General features: G+C 41.3%; 1 protein-coding gene across 1 annotated transcript in view; it reads left to right on the forward strand.

The window, feature by feature from the left end:
* Positions 1 to 14,658, forward strand: part of MED13L (mediator complex subunit 13L) — a 167,434-nt gene that overhangs the window by 68,132 nt on the left and 84,644 nt on the right. Inside the window, exons 3-4 of the mRNA XM_069870826.1 lie at positions 8,325 to 8,409; positions 10,831 to 10,914. Coding sequence (XP_069726927.1) covers positions 8,325 to 8,409; positions 10,831 to 10,914 — 169 coding nt within the window. The remainder of the gene's footprint in view (positions 1 to 8,324; positions 8,410 to 10,830; positions 10,915 to 14,658) is intronic.

The following is a 14,658-nucleotide window of genomic DNA, read 5'->3' on the forward strand; positions in this document are numbered from 1 at the left end:
TGCTTTTAAAGCTGTTTCATACTGTGGGTTTTATGTTAGAAGTAGCGATTGCACTATTTCTGCTCGAAGCTGGTCCACCTCTCTTATGCTTGTTATTGAATATGGTTTGTTTTTTTTTTTTCTCCAGCAGTGTTATTTTTAGCATACACACGATCTCGTCTCCTCTGCTCAATCTGAGAAGCAGATTGGAGGGGCAGCGGCCAGGAGCTGGCTCCAGGCAGCTCCCTCTGCCGGCGCGCGCTCAGGAGGTGCCAAAACTGCACTCACAACGCTGCCTGACGCCCTGCTGCTGCTGAGCATCCGACCCCTTCGTGGGGAGAGTTCGTATGTGGCGGTGGCGTGCAAAAGCTGTTCTTTAACTTTTACCTCAATTTAAATAGTGGCAAACAGCAGTAAACATTTGCTCAGAGTGGAGTATTTTTGTATGCTTCTTGTGGAGCACTAAAGCCCCATGAGGAACAAACAAGCTGACAGAATATGGTTATCTTGGCTCTGCAGCCTTTTCTCCTGTGCCTGTGGCTTTGAAAGTCTACTGTTCTGTCCAAAAAAAAGGGGTTTATGTGAGAGAAATGGTTTGTGCTGTCACTTTTCTAAAGAGAGGCATTATCTCAACAACTTCTGCTGTCCTGAATACGAAACTTCAGGTGTGTTTTCTAGATTTTTTTCCAGAAAATGATAGGTAAACGAGTGTTTGGAAATCAAGCTTTTCTTTGGAAATACAGCACTTCCTTTACAAGCACCAAGTCTGACCCAGAGGAGGTTTGCAGTGAGGTTGGGTCACTGCTGAAGCTGGACCCTCTGCTTCTGAAGTGTGTGTAAACATTAGAAGTAGAAACATATTTAACTCTATTACTGATAAAATCTACCAGCGCCATTAAATTTGGATTTGCCTGTTGCCAGCTATTGCTTTCTCCTCCTTTGTGTCCATTTTGGGATTGGTGGGTGGGGTGTGGGTGTTTGAAATTGCTTCAGCAAGGTTTTAAGTAAACAATTTGTGAAGTTGGTTCTGTAGTTCACTCCTGTGAAAAATATTATTAGGGATTCCAGTAACGAGGTAAGAAAACAAGTAGTAAAATGAGGTTTAAAACATTGTTTTCAAGTGAGATATACACTAGAAGCAAAGGTGTTTGCATTTGCTAGTTTTCAAAAAGTAATATGAAGCTGCCTTATCTGTGTTCCATATATAATGAAATTAGTGTTGTGTTTCACGCTTAGAACCTGTAGCTGTTATGCGTTTGTGGAACAGGATGTATGTTTAAAAGGAAAGGCTGACATGAAAACATTTCCTATATTCCTTAGTTAAATCAAAGTCTTGTTTTCTCAGAAGGCAGCGTTACAAGTAAGCCAGGGGAAAGAAGGCTTTTTAATGAAAGTTGTTGTTTCTATAACTATTAGATTGAAACAAAGTAAATAAAGAGAAAAAAGTAGTCTGGGGCTGTAGGTCATGATGTGGTACCAAAAGTGAGTGGGAACTGAGGAGCATGGGCACAATTCTTTATCTTTACGCAGAAGAGTAAACTTGAATTTTAGCTAATGGAAAATAAATGCGTTTGGTTAAATTGGCATATAACTGGGATGTATATGTTCTAGCTCTGTTCTACAACATATAGCCTGCTGAGTGGAAGGAAGATTGCTATGACAGTGGAGAGATGGAGCAACGGTACAGTTCAAATTGCTCTATACACGTGCCTTTGGATGCATTTGATATGTCTGTCTTACACTGGTAATACCAATTAAAGACTGTGGCAGCCTGCAAGCATATTGTAAGGCAGCAAATAATGATAAAAAAAAGCTTGCTTCCTTGCAGAAGGGGATGTTTTTTCCTGTCTGTAAATGTATCTGTGGTGTCACGCGAGTGCATTTGCCTCCACACAGAGTGAGAAATGAAAGCAGCAGGAGGGGTTCCATGATGATCGTTCCGGGCATGTCTAGTGAATCGCATTCCCATCTTGTCCTGGTCACTTCGCAGAGCGCTCTCAGCCAGGGCGACACCTCCTGCAAAATGCTTCTGTGGATGCTTGTGGGCAGCGTGGGGCAGGGATCCCTGCAGGGATTGCCCACCAGGGCTGGCGTGGAGGCACAGCAGATGGGGCTCAGTGAGGACTTGGCTCCTCAGAGCTGCACTGCAAAATGGCTTCATCTGTTTTGAGCTCTGCAATTGTTTTTAAGGTAAACCTGTGTTCAAGAAGAAGGAAGAAAGCATCCTGGTACCGCTTTCCAAAGCGATCTATCTGTATGTCAAGAATGACATCTTGAATATGTTGAGGGAGAAAAGACTTCTGGTTCCCTTTACTTTCCAGGTACAGGTAATAGGAACTGTGGTTTTTTTTTTTGAAGAACAAGCCCTGTGTTCCTCTGGTGATGGCTGAGCTTGCTCTGATTTCTCCGTAAAGAGACTCGCTGCTCTCATATGCTCTGCTACCTCCAACCCAGCTCCCCAGCTGCAGGGGATGGGCAAATAACTCAACTTGCTTTCTGCAAAGAACTTTTATATTTAGAGAAGGACAATAAAAGTCCACACTCTAATTGCATTATCAGCGCAGAGAGGAAGGCCTGACTGATGCAGACGTAAGCCGGTAGTTTTGTTTTCTTTGAACCTGGAAAGATCAAAAGGCTGAAGCGTGGGGTTTGCAGGTGATGTGGAGTGAGGCTTGTGCTGGCTGTGAGTCTGGGAAATGAGGAAAAGCTGGAGACTTGGAAGGGGGAAGAATACAGGAAATCAACTTTGGAGAGCAGAGATTGTTTCCAGGGATCGAGAAAGTATAGTCATGCTTTAGGAAAAAAAATCGTTTCCTTTGAATTTTTTTAGTTACTTTTATGTTCTTCTGAGAAACATTTTTTTTTAATTCCCTTGTTCCAAAGAATTAAAGAGGAAAACAAGATGTAACAGCAAGGTCAAAGTTCAGGAATGTGGGAGGAAACACTAGAAAATCCCAGGAGTAGCCTCTTAAGAAAGTGCTTCTATCAGACTGGCATTCGTACCCCTGGACTCTGCCGAGGATGTGGTGAGGATCTCTCCAAGAAACTCTCAGTCCACTTTCAGTGTGGTCAGGTTGATTTTTTGGCTTTTCATCTTTAGGAAATACCTCTGCAAAGAATATAAAGTAGCTTGAAAATAAAACAGCTCATCACAAACACGTGGTGGGACAAAGGAAGTAGTGTAAATCAGGGAATCGGGGCTTTTCTGGTGTGCGAGAGCAGGCGTTGCTCTGAAAACAACTTGCTGCTTTCCTGTAGGAAGCAGTGTAAACCGCATAAAAACTGTGCTATATTTAAGTTCATTTTACTCTTCCTTGGGACAGAGCTGGTGATTGTAAAAGGCATTCAAAACAAAAACCACACGGCAAACTCAACTGGTTCATTTGGGATCTCTCATCACTGAAGTGAGCTGCTCGGCTCTGGCACAGCGCCTTACACATTCCTACATTGAAAGCAGATTTGTATTTACATAGCAATGTTTATACTGGTTTCGTAGCTAATAATTTTGGTTTGGGAGAAGTTAGATATTACCCCTGGATTTTTGGAATATTTTGATGTGAACTTGTAAAGACCTAGGACTGATTCCATATTTTGTGAGACCCATTGGTTCCTAGTGCCCTTTGAAATCATAGAGTGGTTTGAGTTGAAAGGACCTCAAAGCCCATCCAGTTCCAATCCCCTGCCACAGGCAGGGACACCTCCCACTGGATCAGGGGCTCCGAGCTCCATCCAGTCTAGCCTTGAACCCCTTCAGAGATGGGGCAGCCACCACTTCTTGGGGCAGCCCGGTCCAGGGCCTCCCCACCCTCACAGGAAAACATTTCTTCCTAAGGTGTCATCTCAGTCTCCCCTTTTTCAGCTTCAAACCATTCCCCCTCATCCCATTACTGCCCTCCCTGATCAAAAGCCCCTCACCAGCTTTCCTGGAGCCCCTTTCAGTACTGGAAGCTGCTCTGAGGTCTACCCAGAGCCTTCTCCAGGCTGAACAACTCCCAACTCTCAGCCTGTCCTTATACAGGAGGTGCTTCAGCCCTTGGATCATCTCAGTGGTCTCCTCTGGACTCGCTCCAACAACTCCATGTCCTTCCTGTGCTGAGGACTCCAGAACTGGACACAGGGCTCCAAGTGAGGTCTCAGCAGAGCGGAGCAGTGGGGCAGAACCCCCTCCCTCGCCCTGCTGGCCCCACTGCTGGGGGTGCAGACCAGGACACGGTTGTGTAGGTGACTGTGATACTGAGCCAGTGCGACTGGGAAGATTGGGTTGTGGTGGCGTACGAGGGAAAGGCCACGGAGATCGTGTGGAAGCAGAGGGGTGTGGGAGTGTGGAGCAGGAAGAGGGAGGGAATGTAACATTCAAAGTATATTTTATAAAAACAATTCTGTACCTACTGGGAGTTAGGAAGCGCTAAAAGCAATGCTTTAAGTGGTGCTAACAGAATCTAAGTGCAGATAGTTACCTACCATCTGTTTTTCAATAAATAGCTATTATGCTAATTTCTGTTTCAATGCGCAACAATTAAAGCATCGCAGTATTCCTGTGATATTCAACAGCTGCTGCCTTTGAAGGGTTTATTTCTCTTTCTGAAGTGCAACAATTTTAGTTTCGCAGTCAACTCTGCTCAAAAGTGTTAGGTTTTATGTAGGAAATTGTGGACCATTGACATGCAAACTTGGGGTTTGTCTGAACAGCAATGATCCTCAGCCAGTGTCTTTAATGTTCTGCTTTCCCTGGAAGGATGGGTGCAGAACTCGTGCTGTTAAGGATACCTTGGTAGGACGTGGGTTGTGGATGCTTTGTGCTTGTACGGTGTGTGTTCTCAGAGCTTGGCAGCAGCTCTGTTTCCATTAACCCAAATGGGTCCTTGTGGTGAGTGTTTCTCCTGTGCTGTGGCTCACCTGGCTGGGGAGTTGGCCTGGGCTACGAGCGCCACGATGAACTCTCAGTGCTTGTAAGAGTAACGAGTGCGATTTCCCTATGATCATAACCAGTGCAAGGAAATTAGATCTCTAAGTGGGTTGAATCTGATTTAGTAAGAAGTCAATTTAGTCACTAATGACTTCAAACACAGATTTTACAAGGTGATCGATGGCAGCGTAACAATGATCAATCAATAGCATTGCGTTTAATTGGATTTTTATGGCTATAATATATTTTTTCAGAATTAATGTACCATTGCGTTGCTTTGTTACTCTTTTACTTCAATTTTTTAGAAGAAATGATGCTTCAAATTGTTTGGCCTTTGAAATAACATTTTAAGGGTACATTAATAAAAACTAAAATGAAAAATTAAATGCTTGCTTTTAGTAATTCAGTTTCTGATTTTGTTTGAGTTATTTGGTCATGTGTTTTCAAAAACCATATCTACGCCGGGATGAAACCCTCACATTCTTCAAAATATGAAAGCGTAAGAAGGAGCTGGACTACTGTGAGCGTGAACTCGGAGCAGCTGAGCAGCTCCCTGTCCCCAGCGTTGTGACACAGTAATCCTCCCTCGAAGTAATCACCTTGTCCCGTGCGTCCTGCTTTAATCTCGCTGCATTTCTGCAGCGTGTAGCAAGAAATTGATTTTCGGTAATTTTAACGGCTGAATGCCTGGTGCTGTCCCAGAGTTGTTTCACGTTTGCAGCGGCCGAGGTGGTAACTGCAGCCAGTGTTCTGGATAATGGGTTTCATTAGTTTGGATGCCTGAGGTAAAGAAGCAGTAGGTGGGAATAAAGACTGGGTTTGATGTCTAGACGTTCATTTTGGCTGTTGCTGCAATATGATACATTAAAGGGAAATGTGTAACATAGCTGTGAGGAAATATGTATTCTTTGAAACTAATTCTACTTTTAAACGGCATAAGGCGGTGTGACCTGAATTATTAAAATGGGGGTGGCTGCACTTCTTAAAGGTATAACTATCTCTGCAATGCCGGCACAGCCTCGCGCGCTCCCTTGCCTTCCTTCCCAGATTTCTTTTAAGTAAAATATGTCAGTTTGGTCACTGAAGCAGAACAGAGATCTTATTATCTTTCCACTATCTCTGCTGGGAGACCTAAAATTATTGAAGTATTTTCTTTGATATTTTGCCGTGACTTCTCTCCTTGAAATTTTTATAATGGTTCCTTTTTATTTTGAGAATATGGCTGGCTTCATAAAAATTGTTGGACACTTTGAAGACCTTAATATCTCTGACTTGAAAATAAAAAGACCCCAAGCCAACTAAGCTGCTCATTAGCATGTTTAAATTATAAATTTCCAGTGTAAGTCTAAATAATTGTAGTTGCCTTTAATTCTTTTAACATCCGATCGGCAAAGATAAACTTAAAAATCAGCACAAGTGTTCTGTTCGTTTTTTAAAACACAATGATAACAAACATAAAACCACTTTGGATGTGGATGCTGTCTATTAATTCCCATTCTGTGTGGAGACAGCAGTGAGATTCAGCACCTCAGTCATAATCCATTATGATACCTGTCAGATGCACCCTTTTTCTTTTTGCATTTTCTGGTAATAATAGTTTTGGCGATGAGAAAATAGTGATTTTTTTTTTTTTCTGTGGAAGATTTATTTGCGGTTGAAAAATACTGCATTGAATTCTTTTTTCAGGTGTTGTTTCTGAAAGGCTTTTTCCCTTATTCCCATGCTCGTTGCACATTGGATAATGTTACCAGGCAAGCCCTCGGCTTTATTTACTACACAGAGCCCTGGCAGCTTACTTGGAATTGTGTCGGTTAAAACAGTGCTTCGGAGTTTTATTAGCTTGCTGTGAAAGTTTTAATGACTGTTTATGTTTTCACCTTAACTCTTCTAGAATGAAACAATGATGCCCCTTCAGATAAATGAGTAGAATATTCTGGTACAGAACTGGCTGTCTCAAGTCAGTTGGGTGGTGGGTTTCTTTCTGAAAACATGTGAAGATTCTGAAGTTGGGGTGCTGTTTTAAGGATACTGAGGCTGTGTGCAGTCCTGTCTCGTGAACAGCTATGGCACATTATGTGCTCCTTGTCCCTAAGATTTTCAGGCATTAAAGAGTCCTCTAATGGTTTTACAGGAAAGATATTTGGCTTGTGCTTGTGCCCAAAAGCTCGTCTGCCATTTCTTCTGAGAAAGCAACTGTGCTATTCCGTAAGTGATTTAGGTACTAAAGCCGTGGCTTTTTCACTTTTAAAAAGAAGAGAGACTGTTACCAATATTAGCATATCACAGCATTACATGTTCAAGAAATGTGCCTCTTCTTGTTTGAGGTTATATGGCTTAGGGCTGCTGGGAGCAGCAGAGTAACGAACAATGCTGGGGTTTGAGGCTTTGAAGCTGCAGTTGAAGACTGCTGGTGATACTAGGATTTTTCATACAGTAGAAACTCTTTAGAAGCTTTACTTTAAACATGAGTGTAGAGTAAATGGTACTTAGATAGTAATCTCTGCATGACAGACATGCTGTTGGAAGATTTCATCCCTTAAATTGGCCGAGGAGGGGTGTTAAGTATTCTTGTTCTTCACATGCTGTAGAATTTGATGTTTGCATTTCTAAAGATCCGCACAGTGTTCTTGTTAAATTGAAATGACTGAATTTAGGTAATTAACAAATTCTTACTCCTTGAGAAAGTTATTTAATCATCTGCTCTTACTCTGCAGCTGAGATTAAATCTTACTCAGCCAGAAGATGCAGAAGTACAGGCATCCCAAAACTCGGTTCGCTCTTGGTTATGTTAGCAATGGAATAAGGAGTGCAGAGATGTTTGAGGTGTGTGTACCCTTCCGATGCTCTATCCGGTGGCCAATTCCAGCTGCACTCCACTGAGAGAGATGAATAGATTATTATTTTTTACTTCCTAAAATCTCTGCAGTTTGGTACAGAATTTACAGAAAAACTGCTGTGTGTTTCATGTATTTGCTGTATATTGCTTAAACTACTGTGGTTTAAATTGGAGTCTTGGAGGAATTTCTCTTGAGTTCAACAGCGAGAGGCTCAGAATGGTTGTTTAATGTTTAAGTTATGTAAACTGATTTTACACCTTTAATGATTCACTTTGTTTCTTGATTGTCTGCATCTGCGGTTAAGTTTTAAAGGATCTCTCTGCAGTTATGGCAAAGAATGATTGCTAATTCCTCACCCCTTGTTTTAATATTGGAAACTAGGAACAAATGTTTGTGTTTATGCTTTTGTGGTTGATCTTGGTTTTTTTTAATTCAAATTGATGTCTTCAGCAACTACAGATAAAAGCTACTCTGGCAACTTAGGTAACAGTTCTAACAGTTGTGAAACATGCTGCTGTTGAAAACTTAAGCTGTTGGGGTTATGTTTTGTGTAAATGTTTGCTTTTCCCTATTCTGATCGCATTGACTTTTTGTTTTTCCAGTGGTAGAAGAAGGATTGTGGGAGAATGGACTTTCCTACGAGTGCAGGACCCTGCTCTTCAAAGCAATTCATAATCTTCTGGAAAGGTAAGAAAAACTATTGCATTCAAATAGTTCATTTTCATATTTAAAATAATGCGGGATGCCTACAGACTACTTAAGCTGTTATTGGTATTAAACCAATAATTTTTCTAGAAGTAGGGTACCAAACCATCGGGCTTTTTGGTGTGACTCCTGAGGGATATTTTTATTCCTCAGGCTTTTTTAAGCTTGTGGAGTAAAGTTTTAATTATTTTTTTAAATAATAATTTATCTGAAAATTTTTGGGAGGTTTCTGGAATGGTTCTGTTCAGCTACGATGGTCAGTTCTTCAGAGCTGCCTTGCTTGCTGTGATTATCTTTGAAATACTATCGGCCAGCACACATAGGTGGGTGCTGGAAGCCTCATTTCGTGCTGCCATAGGCTGATCTGGCAGCTGGCCTGGCCTCTTGCCCCCAGAGATGGGAGTCGGAGTGTCCTACCACACCCTTGCTGTGTGCCAGCTGCAGCTCTGTGCCCGATGGGCTGTGCCAGCCTGTTCCTTGGTGGGTTGAGGAAGTGTTCTTAGCAAGTTCATTGTTCCAGCTCGTTGTTAACAACCGGACACCACTGAGGGCTTACACAGCAAAAATAATGCCTTACTGCCGTTAATTGTTCACTCAGCCAAATCTCTGAGATCCATGCTTCTGCAATCAGCTTTCCCATTTCATAAGTTATTATCCCTTAAATAACCTGTGATTTAGTTTAGCATGTGAGGGCTGGTTGGTTTTTAAGGCCAAGTCTACGCATGAAAGCCTTCTTTCTGGGGCAGCAGCATTAGTCCAAGGCATTTAAGGCTGCTGCTGTGGGACACGGTGATGGGACATTGAAGTGTATGTTGTGGGGGAGAGGTTAGTGTAGTTTTTGCTAGCACAGATTATTTTTTTTTAGGGATCTGACATAAACTTCACTGACTTCCTTTTGTTTGTATAAAGTGCGCTGGTGCTGAAGGACTTTCTCCAATAGCAACTATTTCCTAGGGAAATAGTTGTTGAAGCATCTTTTTTTTCTCCACCAACACAAGAGCAGTGCCTTTAGGTCTCTGCTGGTTCATCTTCCATATTCAGTTTAAGGTGTTGCTGTGTTCAGCTGAGCCGGATTCTTTTACTTTAGTTGAGAAAGTGCTGCTAGAACTTAGTTCAGCCTAGCTTTAACTTTGGAAAACCCTGCCAAATTCATACAGAAGAATTGGGAGCATACGAGTATCTATGTGGTTTGTTGTCCATTTCGTATTGGTATCTTCTAGATATACTTTTGAACTGTAGATCCCACACTTTTCCTAATCCCTGCAGAGTATATTTCCCCCAAAGGTTTCCCCTGATGTCTAATTTTCTTCTTCTGTTTTGGCTAATCTCTAGCAACTGCTACAGAAATAAACCATTGGAAAACTGTGAGGAATGGAGAGGTGTAGTTCTTCCATCCTAAAAAAACACTGATTAGATGTGGACTGTATAGGGCAAGCTCATGTATTGCTCCTCATTGTAAATAAACCACCGACAACAAAAAAAACCCCACACTTGTTCAGAATTTTTGAAACGTATTTACCTTACTAAAAAATCTTCCTTCATAACAAATCCCTGTGAACCCTTGGGCAGTATTTTCAGCTGCGCGTTTGATGTATGAAGCATACTGCAGTGGTGTCAGTAAATTGCTGGTGTGATTGAGCTGTGCAGGGGGACTCAGAAAGGCATCAAGTACTCTTTAACCTGTCACCTTGAATTGGTTACTGAGCGTTTGGCATCCTCTTTTTTTTTTAAAGCCACGGAATATACAGGTTCCATAAAGAAATTGTGCACTTCTAAAGGGGCCACAGAGAATAGACAACTTGTTACTTTAAATTCAGTGGTGTGGGAGTGTGTTGGTTGGAGTGAGGTTTTCTGAGAGAGGAAATGGGAATTATATGAGTTTCAGCACCTGAAATCACGCTGTGGATCATGTGAAGGAAGCGTGGTCCATTGTTAACATATGGTTAACACAATTTCCTGTCATTCATATACTACACTCTACCATTTACACACTACAAATGCATGAGCGCGTATTCTTTATTGTGAAGTCTGAGAGAAACTCTGTATAGAAAAGAATCGACGCTTTGCATTGTCTTTGTTCAAGAAGAGGAGTTTGAAAAATAGGATGATGGATTATTCGGAGGAGAGATTAGCATGAAGCAGAAAAGATTGTCAGAGATGAGGGGAGAATGCACGTGTGAGGATCGGCATCGGTGACAGCATCATGAGACTGGGCAGTGATTCCCTGTGACTGGTGTGGGAAAATAGGCAGTGGCAAAGGACCATGGAACACAATAGCTACAAAGCCGATTTCAATATGTTGGAAATTCAGCTGCTTAATCCCTTCGATTTACTGTCTTCAAAGACTGCTTTTAATTATACCTCAAGATGCAACTAGTAATTGTTGCCTTAATTATTTTCTAGGTGCTTGATGGATAAAAACTTTGTAAGAATCGGCAAGTGGTTCGTAAGACCCTACGACAAGGATGAGAAGCCTGTCAATAAAAGGTAGTGTGAACTATACATCAAGTACTGCTCCTGTCAGTGTTATGTATTACATGATGTTAATTTGATGCTGCTTTTGATGGTTATTTTTCCACTCCTTCTACCGTGTAACAGGTAGAACCACAGACACTATTTGTTCGTGTCAGTAATACATAGAAAGTAATTAAGTAAATTTTCAGGTCTTGTTATGATAACGTAAGATAAGAAGGCGAGGTTGGTATTTATCCCTTAACTCTACAGAAATACCACATTTTTTGTGTGTATTGAATAGCATCTGCCTGTTTCTTCCATTACACAGCAGAATTCCAGGCAGTTATAACAAATGGTTTGAATTTCTGGACACTTAATTCCAGCGTGACATTTTAAGCAGTAAAGTAAATAGCATATAGGTTTATATGTTTGTTTTCTTCAAAGATGCCAGCCTTGATATGCAGCTGTCACTGATTAGGCAGGCTGACAAATCAGACCTGTTTGATTCACGTGCTTCTCTTGCAGCAGGATAATCAGGGAAAAGGGCTGGCTGTCTCTGCTCACTGCGATTCCTCTCCTAGCTCTAAAGATTGCAGTGTTCTCAGATCTTCTGGTACTTGCATTTATAGTCATCCGCTAAACAAGTTCTGTCAAAAATAATCTGAGTTAAGCTGAAACACTGAATTTTTTTTTTTATTTTTTTTTTTACGGGAATCATTTTGACAGAACTGGGTTAGGAAGGGACTAAACATGCGGTTATGCTTTAAGATTTGAAGGTAATGAGCAAGTGGAGATGAAGTGAGGTGGCAACTTCTTCATCCAGCGTAGCTGCAGTCACAACAGTGTGTCTGATGGCAGCTGTATGTGCAGGTGGAAACCATTCCGTAGATCATATACACCTTGTTCCTCTAATTCCTTCCTTGCTGTGTTGTACAACAGGAATGTCTGACCTCTGTCACGGTGTAGAGCTGCAAACGGTTGGCTTCATTCTGTTACAGACTGTGTTAACTAGGCACTTGCAAGCAGCGGCTGTTTTTAAGATATAATGCAGTAATTAAACATGGATTTGTCTCTTTTCTAAAACCAGGCGGCATTAACTTAGCTTTCTGTTTTGTTATTTACTCTTTGTAGCAGTAGACTTATGTTATATATGTGTGTGTGTAACCTTTTGGTTTCACATTGATTTAATGGCAAGAAGCCATTAAAAGGTCCGTTTTTCCCCTGTACCTTTCTGTCTCCTAGCTGGACATCACCATCTTCCTCCCTTGTGTTTTTTTCTGCTGCCTTTCTCATCACACCAAGATCTAGTTTAATTTTCTGGAAGATTAATTCCCTAAAGTGACATAAGAAGTGATTTCTTTTCCACCTTCTGGGAAAGGGACACAACTCCTCTCAGCAAAAGCCATTTTTTTAATCAACTTTACTGCAGCTTTAGTCTTCAGATTAAATATATTTGCAAGTCTCGCGTTTGTTCCTGGTGGGTATCAATTTAAGAACTGATGCAGTACACAGTTTCTGTCAAAACCAGCAGCAGCACTGGAGTGGAAGGTGCTGTTACTTTACAGTTCTGGCAGATTAGTGGATCTGGTGTCTTGTTTACACGTGTGTGACAGAGTCACTTGTGCCATGAGGTGATCTGAGGGAATAATTACATGTGTAAATGTATGTACAGTATGCACATAAATATATCTGGTTTGGAATGCGTTACAAAAAAATGAATTCATGTTGAACTTTAATGTATTTGAAGTATTTCTCTATATAAACCTGACATTTTTATAGAGAATGAAGGGCAGGCTCTTGATTTGAAGAAGATAATGTTTGGGTTTGATTTGTTGGGGTTTTTATTAAGTTCTTGTCAGTATAGATCCTACGGATAGACATAATTTTAAAAGATTTTATTCAGCAATAAGAAATGTGGCCTGCTTAAAGATGGGATTTGTGTTGTTTCAGGTTATTAGTTTTCCTGCTATAAATATGTCGTGGGAGTTAACTAATCTTGCTGAAAGATGGTTGTAAAGACTGTGGAAGCTGACTTGTCGGCTGTGGACAGCAGCAGGAGGCTTCGGAAACTCATCTGTCCAGACACTTTTTATTTAGTCCTTTAAGCTTTGTTTCTCAGTATAGCACAAAAAGCTACCTTTACACAAATTAAATGATTCGTGTTAATTCCATGTGAAGAGGGAAGGAGTTAAAACTTGCGCGGCTGGCTCTCGGGGAGTCCATTCAGTCGGGGCCTGTGATTTTCTGAATGGCGTTGCAGGGAAGCCCAGGAGTTTAGAATGGAGTCAAAGATGAAGTGGAGCATGGCAGTGGCCGTGACCCAGTTAGTGCAGGGACAATAGGCGACCTTCTGAGGCAGTGACGGGAGCGCTGGGCAGGGGCAGCTTGCCTGCCCTTTCCAGGAGTGCGGGAGTCACAGACGGATCCCTAGGCCAGTTTGTTTTGTTTACCAGGTGCTTTTGGCAGGAAGTTTAGAGCAGAACTTGTGTGTTTGCTTTCCCAAGTATCTTTTTTTGTATCTAAAATCATGCATTACTCACTGAATAATTCTTCATGTTTTATGGTCTGTTCTACAGCAGCGCGTGTCTAAAACACGTTTCCACGCTGCTGCTGGGGAATGGCAGACTTGCTCATTTATCTGCACAGCTTTCTCAAGATCTGTGTGTGTATAGTTATGGAATTTGTGTGATACAAGGCCTTGATAGGGCCCTCTGCTGTGGTGAAAATTCATCCTCACGCTCTATTCGGAATCACTTCCCAGGTTTTGTATGTGGTTTTGGGGTTTGGAAACACCATCAATGTTAAAGGTCTTTCTGCCAAAAAAAATTGACTGTCTTACACAAGAATCTTTGCCGACTGTGTTAGTGATTGGTTTCTTGGGGTGTAGTAGGAAACAGGGGAGAAAAAATCAGTTTCTTTTGAACTATATCAGCAATTTAAGTTGTTAAGCTGGTTTTGTGTTTTGCTGTAATGTAAAGAACACATAGAAAAGAATTGCTGCATTTTGTAACTTAACTCACTGATGGGTCACATCAGGAATGGTTGGACTCGATGATCCAGTGGGTCTCTTCCAACCTGGTTATTCTATGATTCTATGAAAAGTCTGTTTTTCAGCCTTAAAACCAAAAAGCACTATCAGTGAAATATTCAGAAATAGAGTTGGTTTCGTTTTTGTTCTTAAGTGTGAAGCCTGAAATATAGGAAGGGAGTCTAGAAAGCTCAAGAAAATTAGTTGCATGTTTCTGTTGTCTGCTTTCTTGCTTCTTGTGCCTTTTTTTTATTTATGCAGTTTAGAAATGTTAGTATGGAGTGGATTTGTGTGCGCTTGAGTCAGACACTTGTACTTCAATACTTGTATATGAAGCCTGGCTTAATCAGGACTTGGTGACCAATTAGCGAGGTCCCACTAATGTTTAAACCCCTTTTCTCATTATTCCCTCACTATTGGCACTGTATATAAAGGATAAACTAAGTGCCCCTGATGTGCTGTTAATTAGATTTGTCAGGACTCCCAGTTGCACTGTCTGCCAAACACAAGTGTTGTCACTTACTGTATCAGTAATGAATTGACTTAAAGGCTTTTGTAGATATTTAGAGGGCCTTAGCTCTGAATATTTAAATCTGTTGTGACTATAATTGTAGTTACAGCTCTGCTTGCTGTACTGCAGGAACCTCCTCAAGCAAGAGGTATCTGCTTCCCAGAATTTCTGAAAATCAAGCTGGATTTTGTACATAAATGTCTTTAAAATCCTTATAAGCAGCGTGTAGTCTTCTGAG

Source organism: Phaenicophaeus curvirostris, chromosome 17 (genome assembly GCF_032191515.1).
Source record: "Phaenicophaeus curvirostris isolate KB17595 chromosome 17, BPBGC_Pcur_1.0, whole genome shotgun sequence".
Classification (NCBI taxonomy): domain Eukaryota; kingdom Metazoa; phylum Chordata; class Aves; order Cuculiformes; family Cuculidae; genus Phaenicophaeus; species Phaenicophaeus curvirostris.